The following is a 24004-nucleotide window of genomic DNA, read 5'->3' as shown; positions in this document are numbered from 1 at the left end:
TCATAAAGTCGAAAGAATTCTAGAGGATATCTAGCAATATATATTCTTTCCTTGTAGAATTATGATTAATTGAGGCTTAATTAAGCTAATTTTTAGATTATAGGAATCTCCAAGATAATAGGAAACTGTTGGAAAATTAGTTATTATTTTATTATTTATGGTTTTCTTGTGGGCAAAGGATATTAGAGGTTTTTGCCCATTTAGAATTAGGATTTTGCTTTAGTTTTCACTAGTAGTGTTTGTATTAGTTTAATTTAATAAGTTAGTCAAGATATAGTTCTTAATTTGTAGCCATTTCAGCATTCTTATTATTTAATAATATTTTTATTATTTTGTAATCTTGTTATGATATTCAACTAAAACTAGATCGTCGAAATAAATTTTGTATCTTGCGAATCAAGTATGGTTATTCTCGACAAGACCTGCGGGCCTTACCTACCATTTCGAAGCCCCACATGATGTGGTGCACTGTTGGTCCATTTGTATGGCCCAACCTAACCGAGTCTGGTTAGTTCATGATCGGACCAAGAAAACACTTGTATTCCAACCCACCTTAATCCGATTCTAGAATTTTCATGATCCCGCAAATAGTAAAAAGTTTAATCAAAACGGGTTCTTTCCATACCAATTAATTTCTTAATTTTACTCATTCCTAACTTATCCGATTCTTTAAAAATGAGAAAAAGTAATTCTACAAATAAAAGAAACAAAAAGTCATGATAAATATTTAATAGCGAGAGTACTTTGACAAAGTATTGCTCCACAGTCCACGGTCAATCCACACTAATGAATTGACCCAACTTCCCCCCGCGTCCCACTCTCCATACCAAAAAATGACCTATTCGACCACACGTTCAAAAGAAGCACTATATCTATATATATACCAGGCAAAATTAAAAAACAAAAGAATGACTACTTAATTAATCATGCATGAACCTCTTTTATATTGTATATATGTATAATTAATTATTTCTGATATCTAATTCCCACGTACGTATCAACAAAGCAGTCATGGTAGGCGCCTACACAGAAGCTTCAAACTTTCCCCAACAACAATTCTCTCTCTATAAGCATTCAAGTTTCATAACAACCATAAGCATTAAGCACTTTACATTCACAAATCACAAACTACAGCGAAATTAAAGAAACTAAAGCAGATATTAATTAGATTAAGATGGTTTACGAGTATGTTCTTGCTGGTGTCTTGGTTTCTCTGTTGGGTTCGGTTTTCTTTGTGATCATAAACACTACTTTGAGCGAAAATAAGAGGGACGTTGCAATTGTGTCAGAAAACGGTGTTTGTTTGGCACCGTAGATTGAGAAAAGTACCGACGTTGTCATTATTGGTGCCGGAGTTGCTGGTGCTGCTCTTGCTTACACTTTTGGAAAGGTGATCATTATTTCTCTCTCTATTTATAGAGTCTAACTCTCTTGATCTTAATAATCTCTATTCGGAGTTCCAAAGTTCTCTATTTTTTTTTTAAAAGATGAAATATAAATGCTGAATAGTAAGTTTTTTAGTTTTGTTCCTACTTTTTTAACTCTATTTTCCTCAGTAACTCAGTTAAGTTAAGCAGTCAAAACTTGAAGCTGTGTTTTTCTGACTTTTTATTTCTGAACGATTTATTTGTTTTTTACTTAAATCCTATGAATGAATCCTTCAAAACTCGCTTTCATACTTAAAAATACTTGAAGCATCGTTTTAAAGAAGAAAAAAGAAAAATAATGGTCCTTATCATAAATATTGCACCCAAAACTCGCTTTTAAATCTTTCTCACTAACATTTGTCTAAGAGCTGAGTAAACTAATTAGCATATTATATCTAGTGGATACGAGCCTAGTCAAGTTGACTAAAGCAATGTACACCCCCTTTACACCTAAGTTTGGATCCCCCTCCCCATAACTTAATCGAACTTAGTATAGATCATTCTGTTGTTTATTCAAAAAACCAATTAGCATTTCAAACCAACCCTTTCTTTCCTTGTACATATAAGGCTTCAGTCAATAGATGACGTTGTGATAGCTAATTTATTTGCTTTCATTTTTTATTCGGCTCTAGTGGGTGCTAATAATTACAATAATGCAGTCTATACAGTTGTAATCTTGTTCACACTTTAAAGTTAGGTTTCCGTCCGTTTGTAATTGTCCTAGAACATTGAGAAGGCTTGCTAATTAAGCATTCAGATCTTATCCTGGCGTTCATCGAAGTCGTAATTATGTGGCCTTTTGAGTTAATCATGAGTTTTTCTTGTTGTTAAATGTAGGAAGGACGACGTGTACATGTGATTGAAAGAGACTTAAGTGAGCCAGATAGAATTGTGGGTGAACTATTGCAGCCTGGAGGCTATCTCAAATTGATTGAATTAGGTCTTGAAGATTGTGCAAATGATTCCATTGATGCTCAGAAAGTGTTTGGTTATGCTCTTTACAAAAACGGCAATGATACAAAACTATTATATCCCTTGGAAACATATAGCTCTGACATCGTCAACATAAGTTTTCACAACGGGCGTTTCATCCAAAGAATGAGCGAAAGGGCTGCAAATCTTCCCAAGTACGTGAATTCCCATCTTCCTGTGGAATATGATTAGAAGATAATCTTTTTCGATGTAATTTCTCTTGTACCCCTTACTCATGTCTCAATTACTTTTTTCTCTACAGTGTGAAACAAGGAACAGTGACAACACTAATTGAAGAAAAGGGCACCATCAAGGGAGTGATGTACAAGAACAAGGCCGGAGAGGAGATGAGAACATATGCTCCGCTAACAATAGTGTGCGATGGATGCTTTTCAAATCTGCGTCGCTCTCTCTCTACTCCGAATGTATTTTATTCGATCGTTAGAAACTCGAGCATTTCTTTCATATTAAAATGGAAGTGTTTGCACTTTAATGAGACCAACAAGACTAACTTGTCTAAATACTGTAGATTGAAAACCCGTCCTGCTTCGTTGGGTTGATCTTGGACAACTGCGAGCTTCCTAATGCAAATCATGGACATGTGATTCTGGGATCGAGATCCTTCACCCATCCTGTTTTATCCTATCAGTAGTACCGAGGTTCGTTGTTTGGTAGCTAATGGCGAAATGGCTCAATATTATAAAAGCGTCGTGGCTCCTCAGGTGTCTATTATTTTGCTTGACTTTATTATGTTTCAATTTCCAGTCATTTCGATTTAAGGGGACTAGTCTGAGGAATGTGCTGTTTCAGGTTCCCCATCAGCTCTTAAGGGCTTTTCTAGCAGCGGTTGATAAAGGAATCATCAGAACAATGCAAAACAAAAGCATGCCGGCTGCTCCTCAGCCCACTCCTGGTGCAATTTTACTGGGGGATGCTTTCAACATGAGACATCCTTTAACCGGAGGAGGAATGACTGTGGCTCTTTCCGACATTGTTCTTCTAAGGGATCTTCTGAGACCCCTAAGTGATTTCAACGATGCACCTGCTTTGTGTGATTATCTCAAATCATTCTACACAATCTGCAAGGTATGTATCAACATTCTCGATATGTAAAAGAAAATTTTCACTTATAAGACAGTCTGACATGCTATGTTATTGGATCTGACAATAACACATCATATATATAATTATCATCCATGTGCAAATGTGTCTAATGGAATTTGTTAATTTTCATTGCAGCCTGTGTCATCTTCCTTAAACACATTTGCCGGTGCCCTTTACAAGGTGTTCTGTGCATCGCCTGACCCCGCAAGACAGGAAATTCGTGAAGCATGTTTTGACTATTTGAGCCTTGGAGGGATCTATTTAAATGGACCAATATCTGTACTGTCAGGTCTTGAACCTCGTCCAATCATCCTGTTTCTCCTTTTCTTTGCTGTTGCTATATGTGGAGTCGGCCGCTTAATGATTCCATTCCCGACGCCGAAAGGGATGTGGTTGGGGGCTAGATTGATCTTGGTATGTTACATTAGTCATATTACAAACAACAAAAACATGAATTGCTAACTAAGCTTTTGGTTTTCAATTTCCAGAGTGCATCAGGAATCATATTCCCGATTATTAAAGCTGAAGGAGTTAGACAAATGTTCTTTCCTACAACAATGCCAGCATCTTACAAAGTTCCTCCTGTTCATAGAAGAATCAAAACAAGCACGAAGCATGTATTTTAAGAAAAAAAAGCCAAACAAAATACTTGTATCATATTGGCTATTTGTTGTCGTTTGTATTACTTATCAATACTCAAATGTTTCTTTCAACTAATACTCATATTTAAAAATAGACTTTGATATTCACCAAGTGGAGAAATTTTACAACCCTGGTGATTAGAGTATTCCTCTTCAACCCACTGCGTCTCCTAATCTTCTCCCTTCCATTTGTGTAAATTAGTGTAGAATATCACTTGTAATAAAAAATAAAAAAAAGTGGACATTATATTCAACAAGTAGAGAAATTCTACATTATTCTTTTTAAAAAAATTGTACAGTACCTTTTATTTTAATACAGTTATATCATAATTATTGAAGTTTTTTTTTATCCAATGTTACATAATAATTGTGAGGCTATCAAATGATATCGGTATTGCACTACCAACTTAGATTATTACATCTTAAACTGTTAGAAGTAATCTAAAGAAGTTAGGTTAAAGAGACATTTTGATGTTTTATTCTAATAATTGAGTGATTTAAATGACAAAGACATATCTTGCCTAAGTTAATATAGCTTAGGGCATTTCAAGAGGCCAGTTTAGCCTCAGCTTGTGACACGCCCCGACCCCGATATTCCTCGAATACCAGGATAGGCACGTGCTGGCCGACACCCGAGGGTGACGAAAGCCATTTATTGAGTGTAAATACTGAAAACAAACGATAAATAAGGTTTATAAATATAAAAGAATAATGAATATGCAAATAAGGACCGTGTTCAGAGCATACCTCTAATCTAGAACACTAAAAGAAAATAATATAAAATTGAATGAAACAAAGGAGTGGGTCCTACACCGAGAGGACTCGAAGATGTCGATGTGGAAGTGCCTGGACGTTGGGATTGTATGCCTCGATTCTAAGTCCTGAAGGGGGCGCAAAACAAACATGAGTGGACTAAGTTGATATATATATATATATATATATATATATATATATATATAATAAAACAGTTATCAACGTACTAACCCCCAGGTTTTATGAAAACACATATATATAATGATAAACATAGGTTTTCCGAAACCTAGCTAGCATGTCGTGCAATGTCTCAAATCATAATTCGCATAAATAATAAACACTAGTAAATGTCCGATAACTCTTCAGGCCCCATGCCGGCTTCCCGTCTCTGAGCCGACAATCAGAGGAAAATACACTTCAGGCCCCATGCCGGCTCCCCGTCTCTGAGCAGACAGTCAGAGGAAAACACACTCCAGGCCTTATGCCAACACCAAACCGTCGCCCGGGACGGACCGGATCTATCCCTACGTCCTGTAGCGGAAAAGACCACTAGGTAAGTACAAAACCAGTGAACATACATATATTGAAAATCAACTTCATAGTATAAAGTCATGCATCATCTATACTATAAAGAGGTGTTCTAAACATGTTCTAAATATCATATCGTCATCCATCAGATATTCTATAAGAACATGGGTTATAGGAAAAATAGTAGTAATTCAAACTAGCCTCAGTAAGCATGTTATCTCGTAAAATGTTTCATAAAACATAATCATCAAATCATGCTTTTCATGTATGCATTTATACTATCAAAACATGCATTTTTAGAAGGGGAGTACTTCGCCGTTGAAAAGCCACGCCATCTAGCGAAGAAGGAAATGCCACAGATAAACGCCCCTAAGCACATAAATGGTACATTTAGTCAAACTCTACTCAAACGACTGAATTTGGGAAAACGGACATCTGAAATGGGTTCAGGACGTTGAAATTAGCCTAGGAGGGGTCCCGCACGAAAACCCAAAAAGTCAACGGTCAAAGTCAAAGTCAACGTTGACCGTTGACCGGGTCAACGATCAGACCGGGTCCGGGTCCGGGTCAACAGGTCAAACGGTTCTGGGCTTGGATCCAGGTTGGGTTAAAGGGTTTGAACTTGGGTGGATCCGGGTTTGGGCTTAAGGGTTTGGGTCTAACGGGTTTACGGTTAACGGGCCGAAGGCCCTAAAGGAAACGGCCCAAAGGCCATTAAATTAACAAAACAAAATAAAAAAAATAAAAGGGTTAGGTTGGGCTGCCCAGGGTTTTGGGCTTGGCAGGAAAGGCCCAAAGGCCTTGGGTTTGGTGGTTCGCCGAATTCCAAAGAGGGAGAAGGCCGGATTTCGGTCGGAGAATTCCTAAGCTCCGATGGAGCTCAAAACTCAACCAAAACATGCCATTCAATATACCAAATTGAAGCCCCGAAGCTAAGGAATTGAAATATACCCTTGGTTCCCGTCATCATGGCCGGAGTTGGCCGGAAAACAGCCTGGAAGCCACAGGTGTCCGTCGGAAAATGGGTAAGATTCAAATGAATATAACTTCTTCAATACTTAATGAAATTGGGTGAAACAAAAAGGAAAGTTGTATTACTCAGCAAGACGAAGAGATTGATACCTAGCACGCCGGCCAACTCATCGTGGTTTGGCCGAAAATTGCCTCGAAAGGGGCGATGCTTGCCAGAAAACTGGGAAATGTCTCCGGGGTGGTTTCTTCGTGATTTGACGTCCAAAACACAACCACAGGGTTAGAAAAGAGCTATAGGTGTGGGCATGGGTGTGTGTGTGTGTGTGTATGTGTTCTGCTCGGAGGGAGGGAGAGGAAGACAAAGAGAAAGAAAGAGAGAAGAGAGACTTTTAGAAGAAACAAAAGAAAGGGAATGGGAAAGGGAACCGGGAAACAAAATAGGGGGTGGGCCCCTTGGGCTCACCAATTAAGACTCAAAAACAATTTTAAAAAAGAAAGTATCCCCCAAACTTAGTGAAAATACAAAAGTATCCCCCAAACGTTAGTTTTCTTATCAGTTCTATCTGCTCACAGTTGCAGTAAATGCTTGATTTGATATTTGAATGGGTTGGCGCGTGCTTACGCGCGATTGGGTTGGATTTTTTTTATTTTTTGTCCTTATCATTAAATAAAGTTTGTGAGGGTAGAGCCAACCAAATCCTTTCAAACTAACATCAACAATCTCCAAAAATTTTAAAAGGAGAGAGAAATTTGAGATAAAAAAAATATTGCTAACATCAATACATGATAGTAATTTGTAAGGAAATGGTTTAAAAAATAGTGATAGTGCTAGTGTTCGATTTTAAGAAAAGTAGTGTAGTTTTGTTTACGAAATAGTTAGTTTTTTGTTTAAGAAATAGTTAGTGCTTAGTTTACAAAATAGTGACAGTACTAGTTTACGAAACAGTGATAATATTAGTGTTTGGTTTGAAAAATAGTTAGTACTTAGTTTTAAAATAGTGATAGTACTATTACTTGGTTTAATATATATAGTCTATTGTGTTTAGTTTAAGAAATAGTCAGTGTTTCAGAAATAATCAGTGTTTAATTTACGAAATAGTAATAGTACTAGTGTTCAGTTTAAGAAATAGTCAGTATTCAGTTTACAAAATAGTCAGTGTTTAGTTCAAGAGTAATGATAGTATTAGTGTTCGTTTAAGATATAGTTAGTTAGTTTAAGAAATACTGTTCAATTAAGAAGTAGTCAATGTTTAGTTTACAAATAGTGTTTGGTTTAAGAAGTAGTCAATGTTCAATTTAAGAAGTAGTGTTCAGTTTAAGAAGTAGTCAATGTTCTTTAAGAATAGTCATAGATTAATGTTCATAAAGCTAAAGATGAAATTTTTCTTATTTTTGATTTTGTAATATTATTACTTAGTTTGTTCTAAACAATTGAAAGAATAATCAAATAAACAAATAATAAAATAAAAATAAAAAGTTTATGGAGTGAGATGAAAGGAGAGAGAAGAGTGGGGAGAGGTGAAAAAATAAAATTTAATAAAAAAAAGAGAGAGAAAAAGTTGATGTGGATGGGTGAGGTGAAAGGAATGAAACGTCACGTACTCCGAAAAAAGATGCGTCTCTAGGTCAAGTCCTAACAATAGCAAATTCGTACCAACTGCTAAAGACGAATCTTCCTACCCACTTGCTTAACGAACCCAATGAATAAGTTTTCAATACCACAGTCAGCCGCCCGTGATATCAATCACACATTTGTTGTCTCGATAAGCAAGCAGTAATTTGCTGAAGGTGCATAATTTCACGCGTCGTAAATTCAATCTTTCAAATACTAGTTCACAATACTCCTCAGCTAACTAGCATTGCCTGTAGAACTCTCGTACCATGTTGCAAAAATGGCGTACTCAAACCGAACAAGACAGAAACTCTCGTCATAAAACTCTATCCAGTATCAAGCATCTTATCCTCCTTAATTCTTCCAAATGTGACCAACTACTCCAGTGTTTTGCCAACAAAGAACCCATTTGAAAAATGTACCTTGGGATTCAAAGGAAGTGGCTACCATGTTACTAGTAGACCCAAAAGCTCAAGCCAAGCAAGCAGAAAACGAAAAGTCACCTTTCCCAACAAGCAGTATCTCTTGGGAATCATTGTAGTGCTCGAACCACCTCTCCAATTTTGCTTAGTTGCAGATTTCTAGTAAAACAAGGTCAACGTTGATGGAAAGAAGGACATCTCAAGTGATAAACCTAAAACAAATGAAAGTATACACCTTTCGAGAGAAGTGTAAAGATTTTCTGATTCTCGCCTCGACCGCGCTGGGGTGCCAACCCAGAGTACACTAAACAGATCTGCTAGAAGTGTTTCAATAACCATGTACTCACAACAACAGAGTCTTGAAGCGAAACAATGAAAAGATGAGTTGAGACGGCACATAACATTGGAAAAGAACCGATGTGATGCCTATGAATTATAGTAAGATGGTGATACAATCTGCTGACCTTCTGTAGTCAAACCTTTATCCAATTCTTACTAAAAGATCGCACAAACATCACGTTCACGTGCTCACAAACCGAAAGATCCTGGTGCCAAGGTAGTGGAAAGCTACGTTGAGGAGAACACATCACATCATCGAAAATGTCTACCAAAGTACGATATGATGGTTATGAATTGTAGCAAGATAATGAGTGGTGACCATTCAATGCAGCGTGAAGATAATGATGCAATATACTGCTCACCTGCACCACAATCTTCACCAGCCTCTTACCACAAGACGACCCAACCTCACACCCATGCGGAACTCTTTCTAGTAAGTAGGGTAAGCTTGTGAAAAGATTATGCTTCCAACATTTCTGTCTGAAATGGTAAGAATTAGGTGCATACTTCCGCCGAATTGATTGATCGTGAATTCTTCACTGATTGAGCGAGAATCCATGTAGATAAGGCTAAAAGAACACTCAAGAAATTGAGGATCAAAACAAGTTTATTAAAACTAGAGTACAAGATATCTGGATGAGTGAGAAATCATGCCAAGAACAAACAAGCGAAGGAAGGTAAAGATGCAGAAATAGAAATCACTGTTTATGATTATTTGGTTAATGAACACGGTAAGGTTGATTGGTTCCTTAGCCAAAAGGAAATAGGTATAAGCTCAAGAATGGCTAAGAACTGTTAATAAGGTTTGACGAGGCCAAGACATTTCAAAATTCACAATACGTTGTAAGTTGTTTCAAAGTTCAAAAAATTAAACATAGAACCTCTGAACTAACAGAATGATGAAGAAGAAAGATACAAAGCAATCTGTGCAAGCATGCAGTGACACGATTGGCTAACTCAAAGTGATGCTCTTGGGCAAACCAAAGCTCAATGAGTCCAGAGAAGTTCAAAGTAAAGCTCGATCTTCGTACAATGATGAATATGGTAGTCTCAAGCCATTACATTGAAAAGTTACAAAGCTGAACAGTTAGTGGACAATAGCACTGGTCAGTTGGGCTACAAGCAAAAGTCTAAGTTCACTTCTACTGAAAAGTACGTGGATAAAGAGCTAGTATTTACCGCCTAGTGCCAAACCCAGGTGAAGTTCAAGAAGTCTGTTTATCCAAACAAGTATGGGTCTTCATCAACCAAATCCAACTACAACAACAACAAGAATCGCAACTCCTTTTGGAAAATTGGTGGGAATAACGTCTGCTACCAAAGAGTCACTTAAGAAATTATCTAATTTAAATGAAGTCAATGCCCGAAGAATTTGGTGTAGAGCTAACGGTCAAAGGTTAAGGAACTTGACTTCGCCGTTGAGGTAAGCAAGGAGGTTACTGATAGAACAATCATCGAAGATTCATTATACCGATTCACACGAGTTTCTTCAGTGGTAATGAGCCTGAGAACATTGATTTGCTCCCGCCAACTACCACTTACTAATCGTCGTCACCACTAGCGCTTACTTGCTTTCTCAAACACGCACTTCGAATATTTCAAGTAGTTGCCACAGCAATATGACTCTGCCCTCCATTCCTAGGGAACGCATGTTGCAGAGTGATGTCATCGTTTCAGGGTTCTAGTTGATCTCAACCAACTCGTACCGTCAAGATTTTTCCATTTCTCGAGATTTCGATGTAGAGCCGACTCTGCCTGCAATTCCTAGGGAACGCATGTCGTAGAGTGGCATCGCCATTTCGTATCTACAGCTGGTCTCGACCAGACTTCCTCAAACTAAGATTTCTAGAACACGTCGCTTCCAAGTAACACTTCCAAGTGACACTAACTGTGCCCGCCATTCCCTGAGAATGCACGTCGTAGAGTACAAAGCCGCTTCATATCTTCCAAATTCAACTCACTTAGGGTTTTTCCGTTTCTCAACACTCCTAGGTAGATCCAATTATGTCCGAAATTCCCAGGGAATGCACGATGTAGAGTATCGATCCGATGTCGAAAGTCATCCAACAATCCACTTCATCACTACTGAAGCACAATCCCGACATGAATTCTTGTATTTCAACCAGAAGGTGAAAATTCAAACAGAGAAAGGTTTGCACAACTATCCCGAATGACACCAAATCCGAAAATCGTGACATCCAAATGATGTCATGACAGACACACTACTACAGTAGGAGAAGGTCCTAAGTATGCTCTGAACAAAACCATGCTCTGATACCAATCTGACACGCCCCGACCCCGATATTCCTCGAATACCAGGATAGACACGTGCTGGCCGACACCCGAGGGTGACGAAAGCCATTTATTGAGTGTAAATACTGAAAACAAAGGATAAATAAGGTTTATAAATATAAAAGAATAATGAATATGCAAATAAGAACCGTGTTCAGAGCATACCTCTAATCTAGAACACTAAAAGAAAATAATATAAAATTGAATGAAACAAAGGAGTGGGTCCTACACCGAGAGGACTCAAAGATGCCGATGCGGAAGTGCCTGGACGTCGGGATTGTATGCCTCGATTCTAAGTCCTGAAGGGGGCGCAAAACAAACATGAGTGGACCAAGTTGATATATATATATATATATATAATAAAATAGTTATCAACGTACTAACCCCCAGTTTTTATGAAAACACATATATATAATGATAAACATAGGTTTTCCGAAACCTAGCATGTCGTGCAATGTCTCAAATCATAATTTTCATAAATAATAAACACTAGTGAATGTCCGATAACCCTTCAGGCCCCATGCCGGCTTCCCGTCTCTGAGCCGACAGTCAGAGGAAAATACATTTCAGGCCCCATGCCGGCTTCCCGTCTCTGAGCCGACAGTCAGAGGAAAATACATTTCAGGCCCCATGCCGGCTCCCCGTCTCTGAGCAGACAGTCAGAGGAAAACACACTCCAGGCCCTATGCCAACACCAAACCGTCGCCCGGGACGGACTGGATCTATCCCTACATCCCGTAGCAGAAAGGACCACTAGGTAAGTACAAAACCAGTGGACATACATATATTGAAAATCAACTTCATAGTATAAAGTCATGCATCATCTATACTATAAAGAGGTGTTCCAAACATGTTCTAAATATCATATCGTCATCCATCAGATATTCTATAAGAACATGGGTTATAGGAAAAATAGTAGTAATTCAAACTAGCCTCAGTAAGCATGTTATCTCGTAAAACGTTTCATAAAACATAATCATCAAATCATGCTTTTCATGTATGCATTTATACTATCAAAACATGCATTTTTAGAAGGTGTCCACTCACAGTACTTTGCCGTCGAAAAGCCACGCCATCTAGCGAAGAAGGAAACGCCACAGATAAACGCCCCTAAGCACATAAATGGTACATTTAGTCAAACTCTACTCAAACGACTGAATTTGGGAAAACGGACATCGGAAACGGGTTCAGGACGTCGAAATTAGCCTAGGAGGGGTCCTGCACGAAAACCCAAAAAGTCAACGGTCAAAGTCAAAGTCAACGCTGACAGTTGATCGGGTCAACGTTGACCGTTGACCGGGTCAACGGTCAGACCAGGTTCGGGTCCGGGTCAACAGGTCAAACGGGTCTGGGCTTGGATTCGGGTTGGGTTAAAGGGTTTGAACTTGGGTTGGATTCGGGTTTGGGCTTAAGGGTTTGGGTCTAACGGGTTTAGGGTTAACGGGCCGAAGGCCCTAAAGGAAACGACCCAAAGGCCATTAAATTAACAAAACAAAATAAAAAAAATAAAAGGGTTGGGTTGGGCTGCCTAGGGTTTTGGGCTTGGCAGGAAAGGCCCAAAGGCCTTGGGTTTGGTGGTTCGCCAGATTCCAAGGAGGGAGAAGGCTGGATTTCGGCCGGAGAATTCTCAAGCTCCGATGGAGCTCAAAACTCAACCAAAACATGCCATTCAATATACCAAATTGAAGCCCCGAAGGTAAGGAATTGAAATATACCCTTGGTTCTCGTCATCATGGTCGGAGTTGGCCGGAAACAGCCTGGAAGCCACGGGTGTCCGCCGGAAACTAGGTAAGATTCAAATGAGTATAACTTCTTCAATACTTAATGAAATTAGGTGAAACAAAAAGGAAAGTTGTATTACTCAGCGAGATGAAGAGATTGATAACAAGCACGCAGGCCAACTCGTCGTGGTTTGGCCAAAAATTGCCTCGAAAGGGGCGGTGCTCGCCGGAAAACTGGGAAATGTCTCCGGGGTGGTTTTTTCGTGATTTGACGTCCAAAACACAACCACGGGGTTAGAAAAGAGCTATAGGTGTGGGCATGGGTGTGTGTGTGTGTGTGTGTTCTGCTCGGAGGGAGGGAGAGGAAGACAAAGAGAAAGAAAAAGAGAAGAGAGACTTTTAGAAGAAACAAAAGAAAGGGAATGGGAAAGGGAACCGGGAAACAAAACAGGGGGTGGGCCCCTTGGGCTCACCAATTAAGGCTCAAAAACAATTTAAAAAAAAAGAAAGTATCCCCGAAACTTAGTGAAAATACAAAAATACCCATTTTCTTCCGTAAATCCCGGGACGGGTTGTTACAGCTTGCACCCAGGACTCCCCAAGGGACCAATTTCTGATAGAATTGGTAGTCAATAAAAACCATTACCTAACACTTCTTAGCCTCTATCCGCTTTTACCATTAGAACAACAAAAAATTGAAATGCAAGATTGCTTAAATAGTGCCACTTTGGGGGCTAGATTTCGTCTTTAGTCCATGACTCTTGCCCTTACCATTAGACATGCTCTAATAGACCGCACACCCATAGACTGGGATGAACACCAAATGATGGAGCAATTAATTAATTAGATTATTTATTTTTTATTTTTTTGACAAACAATACTATTTACATTAAGATGTGTGGAAGTGAGCTAAACCTCACAATGATCTGGTAATATTGTGGTTTAAATTTGAATGGAGGTAGAAATTAATTGAAAGAATCAGTTAATTAAATTGACGTTTATATGTCTATATTGAGCGTTAAATAGTTTTTAGCTTAGCCTAATACAAAGGGAGCTCATTGGGCTTGATTTAAGTTATAAAATGACTTTAGAATATACAAAGGTAGCCCAAGAGACCCACTAACCCATTTTGCCAAATTTTAACATGTGATACATCAACAATTTAGATCTTTGATCTTAAAGGGAATCTAGTTTATTCTTATGGTTTTTGCTTCCACCATATCTAGCTTTACATGTTGATTTAATTGCTAAATCTTGTCATACATGTTAGATTATATGTTAAATTTTGAAGTCCCAAGCGTGAATTCTCTATGAATATTTTTTTACAGTACAAGCACAAGTTATTATTAGTGGACATCAAGGAAAACAAACACAAGTATTTTAATTATAATATGAATGAACGACACGGTGGAACACAGCCACTTTTCTAATGAATTCCAAACAAAACAGAATGCCTCCAAGATTTTCCCCAAAAGAAAAGTAGTTGAAAGTTGAAACTTGCAAGAGTTGAAGACTTCACGTGTAGAACCAATTAAGTCAAACATTTAAAAAAATATGTGTAGGTTAACTACGAACTGCAAGAGTTTGATACAAGTTTCTTGCAGAACAACAAATGCTAAAAAGAATTGAGAAACATAATTGCTCGACTTTCTTTCCTAATTTCAGCTATGATCCTCACCTTGTTTGCGAGGGTAAATGCTAATATGATACAAGTATTTTGTTTGGTTTTTTCTTAACATTTAAGCTTCGTTCTTGTTTCGATTCTTCTGTGAACAGGAGGAGCTCTGTAATATGCTGGCATTGTTGCAGGAAAGAACATCTGTCTAACTCCTTCGGCTTTAATTATCGGGAATATGATTCCTGATGCACTCTGAAAATTGAAAACCAAAAGATTAGTTAGCGATTCATGCTTGTATTGTTTGTAATATGACTTATATAACGAGCTTGCAGATGAGAAAGTACTGGGAAAATGAGTAAACATACCACGATCAATCTAGCCCCTAACCACATCCGTTTCGGTGTAGGGAATGGAATCATTAAGCGGCTGACTCCATAGACAGCCACAGCAAAGAAATGGAGAAACAGGCTGATTGGACGAGGGTTAAGACCGGAGAGTAGAGATATTGGTCCATTTGAACAGATGCCGCCAAGGCTCAAGTAGTCGAAACATGCTTCATGCATTTCCTGTCTTGCGAGGTCAGGCGATGCACAAAACACCTTGTAAAGGGCACCGGCCAATGTGTTTATAGTAGATGACACAGGCTGCAATGAAAATTAACTAATTTCATCACACACATTTCCACATGCATGATAATATGCTCTCACCAATATATATATATATATATATATATATACATATATATATATATACATATATATCCGACTTGTTATGTTGCTCAATTGTGAATCAGTGCTTGATGTAACAATATAACATGTCAGACTGTCTAATAAGAGAAAATTTTAATTTACATATAGGAAATGCGGCAATATACCTTGCGGAGCGTGTAAAATGATTCGAGATAATCGCACAAAGCAGGTGCATCGTTGAAGTCACTTAGGGGTCTCAAAAGATCCCTTAGAAGAACAATGTCGGAAAGAGCCACAGTCATTCCTCCTCCAGTTAAAGGATGTCTCATGTTGAAAGCATCCCCCAATAAAATTGCGCCAGGGGTGGGCTGAGGAGCAGCCGGCATGCTTTTGTTTTGCATTGTTCTGATGATTCCTTTATCAACCGCTGCTAGAAAAGCCTTTAAGATCTGATGGGGAACCTGAAGCAAATTCCTCAGATTAGTCCCTTTCGATCGAAATGAATGGCATTGAAATTTAATAAAGTCAAGCAAAATAATAGATACCTGAGGAGCCACCACGGTTTTCAAATACTGAGCCATTTCACCGTTAGCTACTGATGGTACTTTTGTGCCGGGTACATCTACCAAACAACGAACCTCGGTGCTACTAATAGGATAAAACAAGATGGGTGAAGGGTCTCCCAAAATCACATGTCCATGGTTTGCATGAGGAAGCTCACAGTTCTCCAAGATCAAACCGACAAAGCAGGATGGATTTTCAATCTGCAGTATTTAGACAAGTTAGTCTTGTTGGTCTATAATAGCAAACACTTCAATGCTAAAATATAAAAGAAATGTTCGAATTCTGAAGACTGAAATCAATGAATTACATTGGGAGTAGAGATAGAGCGGCGCAGATTTGAAAAGCAGCCATCGCATACTATTGTTAGCGGAGCATATGTTCTCATCTCCTCTCCGGCCTTGTTCTTGTACATCACTCCTCTGATAGTGCCATTTTCTTCAATTAGTGTTGTCACTGTTCCTTGTTCCATTTTCACACTGCAAAGAAAACATTGTCAGACATGAATAAGAGGTACAAAGCAAATTACATCCAAACAATCACAGCCAAGAAATCATGATGATCTTCTCATCATACTCAGAAGGAAAATGGGAATTTACGTACTTTGAAAGAGTTGCAGCCCTTTCACGCATTCTTTGGATGAAACGTCCATTGTGAAAACTTCTCCCGACGATATCTGAACTATATGTTTCTAAGGGATATGACAGTTTTGTGTCATTGCCATTTTTGTAAAGGGCATAACCAAACACTTTTTGAGCATCAATGGACTCATTAGCACAATCTTCAAGACCTAATTCAATCAACTTGAGATAGCCTCCAGGCTGCAATAGTTCACCAACAATTCTGTCTGGCTCGTTCAAGTCTCTTTCGATCACATGTACACGCCGTCCTTCCTATATTTAACAAGAACCAAAACTCACGATTAACTCAAAAGGCTACATAATTACCACTTTAATTAAGCTCCGCTAGGACAAGAAGATCCGAATGCTTAATTAGCAAAACGAATGACAGTTACAAACTACCATAAACCAAAGTTTAGCTGTGTGAACAGGATTAATATACTGTTTGGACTGGAATTAGCACCCGATATTAGAGCCAACTCATAAAGATAAAAACAAAGAAATTGGCTTTGATAACTTCATTTATTGACTGAATCCTCCATTGTATGGTTTATATAAATGCTCCAAATGTTAGTGAGAAACATTTAAAAAGCGCGTTTAGGGTAATATTAAGGTCCATTCTTGTTTTCCCTAGGTTAAAAACGATGTTTCAAGCATTTTTAACTATGAAATCGGGGTTTTAATTAAAAAAAATGGCAATAAGAAATAAAAAGTCAAAAAATAGCTAGAGTTGAAAAACTATAATGCTAATAACGATTGACGATGATTACTATTTCTATTGAACATTCATTCATCTTAAAAAAGAAAGAAAAGAAAATATAAACTATATAGAATGTAGATTATGAAGATAAAGAGAGAGAAATGATGATCACCTTCCCAAGAGTGTAAGCAAGAGCAGCACCAGCAACTCCGGCACCAACAATGACAACATCAGTATTTTTCTCAATCTCCGTCGCCGAAAAAACACCAGTTTCAGAAACATTCGCGACGTCTTCCTTCTTCTTTTCGCTGTAGGTGGTGTTTATGATGAGGAAGAAAACAGAACTCAACAAAGAAACCAGGACACCAGCAAGAACATACTCATAAACCATAATTTAATTAATTAATCTTTTGCGATTTAGTGTTTTTGTTCGTCTAGAATTTGGTTGTGAAGATGAAGTGCTTGATGCTTATGATGGAAGTTGAAGGGCGTTTATATAGAATGGGAGACTGCAGTTGGTAACTTGGTAGGCACCCGCCGCGGTGTTTCTGGCCATTTTTTTATTAATGAATTTTAGCAGCGTGTGGATTATGTGAAAATCGTGTGGGCAAGAGGACAAAGATACGGTCACTTGGGGGACAATTTAATGGTGTCACACTCATTTATGCATTATTTGATTTTGATTACAGCTAATCTTTTTATTTCACTTGTCCAAAGTTATACAGAAACATATTATATATATATATATATATATCTCCGAGTTTTTTCTTTAATTTAATCTTCTTCTTTTTTTCGCAATATATATATATATATGTACATATATGTAAGTAGTTCGTAAGTTGCTTTTAAAACTACTTTCATAAAAGCAAAGAACTTTTAATGAATATTCTTCATTCATCCAATACCTTCATTAATTTTAAAAAAATTACATCATTGCTTAGAGAACAAAGTGACCTCCACTACATACTACTACAACCACTTACCTTACACCACCACCACCATGGTTGTCACCATCTCCGCCACCACAATTGTCCTCACATCAAACCGCTACAACCGCCACCACAACCACAATAACTTCTACCACCACCGTCATAATCGTCCACCGCCACCCTTACCACCAGTGTTATCTTTGCACGCCAACCACAACACCCCACTATGACCACCCCCAACGATTGTCATTGCCATCTCCACCGCTACCCCCATTGCCATTGTCATCGATATCGTTGTCACCACCTACAATTGCAACCACCAATCTTACACCACCACCGAACTTACCACCACCATCAATGTCACCACTAATCACACCACCACCACCACACCACAATCACCATCACTCCTGCTGCCACCAATGCTACCTTTACACCCCACCAACACACCTTACTATTGGTACCATCGCCATTGCCATTGCCATTGCCATTTTCATCACAACCACTGCTGCCGCCACCACTGTCGCCACCACCATCCACTAGCATATTTATTTTTGTCATTATATAGAATTATATTATATCACTCACATTAAAATTTAACAAACACCTTTACATTGCTTTTTATACTCACAACACTTTTAAAAATAGAGCTTATCAAATGCTCATCTACTTTATTTTAGATTTGATTATTCTTGAAACACAACAGAAGTAGGCTTTTTTTTTATTTTTTTTTCTTTTTTTTTTTAAGGCACAACCATCCCTAATTTGCCCTAAAACATTTATTTGTAGTAGAGAAAATGAATGACTAAATTTTTTTCAAAGAAACACTAAAATAACTACTATTTAACTCAATAGTCATGATTTCGGATATGGATGAATTTTAGTAAAGATGATCTTTGAGGGAAGATCTAAAACATAAACGGTTTGTTGAAATACATTATGAAATGAGACTAACCAAACTGTGCCAAAAATATGTGCTAAAATGTATCTCCGGATCATGACTATATAATCTTTTGGGTAATCATTTAACAAAAAATAAGAAATAAAAAAAATGAATGCAACTTTCATGAGTAAACCTGTCGAAACACATGAATTGGCAGCTATTTTTCATTTGCCTCCTATTCTTATATTAATTGGATACAATTTAGGAAATTTTAGGGATCTAAGTTGGAATTTGTTCTGCCTTTAAAATTTCCAATTCGAACTGGAAAAAATCCAATGAATGCATTTATATAGATTTTTAGAACTCCGATTGTTCTCTTTGAATTTTGTCGTAATGTTCCAAATTTATTAAAATAACACATGGTGGATTAAAGATCGCGTATCACGTACCATACCATGATCTCCGAGTGTTGACTAAAAAATGAAAAAGATGAGAGAGCGAAACACATGTGAACTCATCTAAAAACTTAGTCAAAGAGTGTGGCACTGCCATTGAGACTAGTTTGGTCAATGTGTCAAAGATATGTGCGTGGGCTTACAGATGTCCGCCACATAATAAATTACAAACCATTTTTTTAATTTTCGATGGGACGAAACTAGGAGTTGATTGAGGGCTGAAACAGTTATCAGAAATAATTAAAATATGTGTATAGAAAAATAAATTTATAAATAAATAAGTAGTTATTATTATTATTTTTTTTTTATCAAGTGTTGATTTTTTGAAAAGTTGTGTTATGCACACATATATTTTTTAGGTGTGTAAGTGTGCAATGCACGACCCTTTTGAAAATTAATATTTTTTTTTAGTACATTGATATTTTACACTAAAAGGAGAGGGAGTTCGGTTAAGTTACACAATAGGCAGCCTAATTTAGTATCGAATTTGCCATCTACGAGATTCGAAGCTAAAAATAATTTAAAAATAATTTATTTCATCCATCCATTCCATCTCATCATTCATTGTACTACTCCCACTACTTATTTTGTACTGCACGTTAGTTTTCTTATCAGTTCTATCTCCTCACAGTTGCAGTAAATGCTTGATTTGATATTTGAATGGGTTGGCGCGTGCTTACGCGCGATTGGGTTGGATTATTTTTTATTTTTTGTCCTTATCATTAAATAAAGTTTGTGAGGGTAGAGCCAACCAAATCCTTTCAAACTAACATCAACAATCTCCAAAAAATTTTAAAAGGAGAGAGAAATTTGAGATAAAAAAAATATATTGCTAACATCAATACATGATAGTAATTTGTAAGGAAATGGTTTAAAAAATAGTGATAGTGCTAGTGTTCGATTTTAAGAAATAGTCAGTGTTTAGTTTACGAAATAGTTAGTTTTTTGTTTAAGAAATAGTTAGTGCTTAGTTTACAAAATAGTGACAGTACTAGTTTACGAAACAGTGATAATATTAGTGTTTGGTTTGAAAAATAGTTAGTACTTAGTTTATAAAATAGTGATAGTACTATTACTTGGTTTAATATATATAGTCTATTGTGTTTAGTTTAAGAAATAGTCAGTGTTTCAGCAATAATCAGTGTTTAGTTTACGAAATAGTAATAGTACTAGTGTTCAGTTTAAGAAATAGTCAGTATTCAGTTTACAAAATAGTCAGTGTTTAGTTCAAGAAGTAATGATAGTATTAGTGTTCCGTTTAAGATATAGTTAGTGTTTAGTTTAAGAAATACTGTTCAATTTAAGAAGTAGTCAATGTTTAGTTTACAAAATAGTGTTTGGTTTAAGAAGTAGTCAATGTTCAATTTAAGAAGTAGTGTTCAGTTTAAGAAGTAGTCAATGTTCTGTTTAAGAAATAGTCATAGTATTAATGTTCATAAAGCTAAAGAATGAAATTTTTCTTTATTTTTGATTTTGTAATATTATTACTTAGTTTGTTCTAAAACAATTGAAAGAATAATCAAATAAACAAATAATAAAATAAAAATAAAAAGTTTATGGAGTGAGGTGAAAGGAGAGAGAAGAGTGGGGAGAGGTGAAAAAATAAAATTTAATAAAAAAAAAGAGAGAAAAAGTTGATGTGGATGGGTGAGGTGAAAGGAAAGAAAAAAATGGATGTGAACATACGAAAGAAGGAGAGAGAGAAAGAGGTTGCACGGTTAAGAGAGGAAGAGAGTGTGTGTGTGTGTGTATGTGTGATGTGACGCGCGGTCTCACGCGTCAGTATATGTTTTGTTTTTTTGTTTTTTTTTTGTTATGTAAAACTTTTGTCATTTTCATTAAAATTTGAGTCATTTTTATTAAAGTTTAAGCATTTTTTATTAAATAAAGTTAGTAGATGGTTTTTGGTTAATTAAAAGTTTTGAGAAACCATTTTCATTAAAGTTCCCTTATTTTTTTTTTTTATCTTGGGGCAAGTGGGAAAGTCGGGTCTCTAAGCCATCAGTACGGAGCAATGCTTTGTCAAAGTCGAAGTTGAAAACGAGGATGGACAGATGAACTCAAACGTAACTGGTAAACAATCCAAATAAAAATTTCTAAGTGGTACTATGGTATGATTGAATCTTGGTTTCAATCATACTACGTAAATGTGAACAAGAAGAAATATGTAGATACAATTAACATAATATCATTGACATTGTAAAACCCACACATAATGGGGAAATTCAATTTGATAGAAACTAGACTCGAAGCTTTACCAAATACTTATGTCTTGCAATACTCTGTTTTTTTTTTTGCTCTCTTTTGGATGATTGCGTCACAATAGGTCCTCCTCACGAGCAAAGAGATCCACACAGCTTGTTCACCAATAATGTGTTGGAGCAATATTAGAAAATATGAAAAATAACAATATAATTTCAATCATAATAATCATAAAGAAATTCACAACATCAATTATATATGAGATTAATATAAATAACTAAAAAGAAAGTTAGAAAAAACTGACAGACTTGGAGATTGAGGCTTGCATAAATGCAATGTCCTAAAGACATAATTTCGCCCCTACTCTTGTGCTTGTAGTTTGGTAGACGTTCGTCTCCCAAGATTCAACAATCTATAATCTAAAGTCAAATCACTTCAATCTTCGGACTTTGGCAAACTTCATATATTTCATACTCTCAAGACACGACTCGGAGTTTAACTAACAAATAATAAAAGACATTGGAGAAAACTCTTTTTAGAATCCATTAGATATGTGGGATGTTTGAGTTTATATAGAACTCAAGCCACCCCTTTTTGAAATATTATGACCGTTGCCTAAAGTTCCAATGAACAGTCACAACTCATGAATTTGAATTCAACTATGACACGACTCTTATTTTTCAGTCATACAGAAATTAAATATTATAAATTAATATTATAATGTATAATTTCCGACATAATGTAGGTGTCACATCCCGACTCAGGCGGGACCACTTCCTGGGCCCGACTCTACCGTAGCACGAAATTGTCCGCTTTGGGCTTACCATTCCCTCACGGTTTTGTTTTTGGGAACTCACAGGCAACTTCCCAGTGGATCACCCATCATGGGATTGCTCAAGCCCCCTTCTCGCTTAACTTCGAAGTTCCTACGGAACCCGAAGCCAGTAAGCTCCCAAAAGGTCTCTTGCTAGGTAAGGATAGGAATATACATTTAAGGATCATTCCCCTTGGCGATGTGGGATGTCACAATCCACCCCCTTAGGGGCCCGACGTCCTCATCGGCACACTACGACCAGGGTTAGGCTCTGATACCAATTTGTCACATCCCGGCCCGGGGCGGATCACTTCCCGGGCTCGCTCCACCACCATAGCACGACGTTATCCGCTTTGGGCTTACCATTCCCTCACAGTTTTGTTTTTGGGAGCTCACGAGCAACTTCCCAGTAGGTCACCCATCATGGGATTGCTCAAGCCCCCTTCTCACTTAACTTCAAAGTTCCTACGAAACCCGAAGTCAGTGAGCTCCCAAAATGCCCCGTGCTAGGTAAGGATGGGAATATACATTTAAGGATCATTCCCCTGAGCGATGTGGGATGTCACAGTAGGATTATGAATGAATGCAAGGATTCTAAAGGTTTCGCAAAGTTGCTCACTAAGACTAGCAAACATAAAACCTCTCCCTTTTAGATGTAATATTGAATATTACGGTTATGCAAAAGGTGAAGAAAGAACGATGCAGACTTATAGGAATGGGACGCCTAACTACAAGGAGTAATAATAGGGAAAAACAGTCTTAGGTGTGTTCCAAAGGTAAAACCAATTCTACAGACCTAATTACCAACCTAAATAAATATGATTTGATTAGATTTGATATCACTCTCCTATTTTTTTTTTTTTTTTTTTTGAACAATCAATGTTATCTACACTAAGGGAGGAGGTGGGCTTAATCTCACAATGAGCTAACAATAACGTGGTTCAAATTCGCCTTTGGCGAGAATCGAACCTAAGACTTCTCACTTACCAATGAAGAGGAATACCACTAGACCGTAGTACTAAGTGATGATAACACTCACCTAATTAACTCAACCTCTAAACATATATTTTGCTAAAATGAATGCACATGTTTTGCCTCAAGTAATCCACGACATTTGTTTTCTCCTGATTTTTCTTGATGCACAAATCTTTAAAACACGAACCTAAACACTAGAATCAACTTATCCTAGAACTCGACAAAAAAATAAAGAAAAAAAAACCTATCCCAGAATGAAAATTACAAACTCCCGCATACAAATCTAGGAAAGAAGCCAATGAAAGTCTTGCGTTTGGGACCTTGATTTTCAGACCGTCGGACCAAAGTGGAAGAAACAGTGAAGACCGAATCTCCAAATCTAGAGAAGCGGATAAACTCAGATCATGCCTTGGACCTACAAGTCCATACAATCAGATCTATATGGTTGGAATGACCCACACGATCTGGATCGGATCATCTTAGGTTCTATCGGGACAAGTCAATCTGATAGGCACTGGAATGGTAGACCAGGTTTGGCCTCAAGAATGACCTACTTGGCCCTCAAGGAATGTATCCCCTAATCCTATACTTATTAGGAGAAATTCTTCGGAATTACTATTATTATGGAAATGAGTGTGTGCTCCAATTAACCTAATAAGAAGGAAAATGTTTATAGATTTCCTATTAGGATTATCACAGCTTTTAATACTGATTTCTATCCTCATAAAGACTGTCATTAAACATTATAGATACACCCCTTATATCACATTCTCTACGC

At 37.3% G+C, this 24004-nt stretch overlaps 1 protein-coding gene and 1 pseudogene across 1 annotated transcript; one reads left to right on the top strand and one right to left on the bottom strand.

Annotated features, from left to right (window-relative positions):
• Nucleotides 1-1174: 1174 nt before the first annotated feature.
• LOC103952118 lies at nt 1175-4386 on the top strand (annotated as a pseudogene).
• Nucleotides 4387-14144: 9758 nt separating this feature from the next.
• LOC103952123 (squalene monooxygenase SE1) lies at nt 14145-17444 on the bottom strand. The gene is made up of 7 exons (XM_048586009.1): nt 17144-17444; nt 16255-16544; nt 15962-16130; nt 15636-15854; nt 15276-15551; nt 14767-15045; nt 14145-14653 (listed from the first exon to the last, which is right to left on the bottom strand). The coding sequence occupies exons 1-7, from the start codon at nt 17360-17362 to the stop codon at nt 14516-14518; spliced, it is 1590 nt and encodes a 529-aa protein (XP_048441966.1). The 5' UTR covers nt 17363-17444; the 3' UTR covers nt 14145-14515.
• Nucleotides 17445-24004: the final 6560 nt, after the last annotated feature.

The sequence above is a fragment of a genome, unplaced genomic scaffold (assembly GCF_019419815.1).
Source record: "Pyrus x bretschneideri cultivar Hongxiangsu unplaced genomic scaffold, Pyrus_bretschneideri_v1 Contig24, whole genome shotgun sequence".
In the NCBI taxonomy this organism is placed as follows: domain Eukaryota; kingdom Viridiplantae; phylum Streptophyta; class Magnoliopsida; order Rosales; family Rosaceae; genus Pyrus; species Pyrus x bretschneideri.
This window is presented reverse-complemented; position numbering and strand designations above follow the sequence as displayed.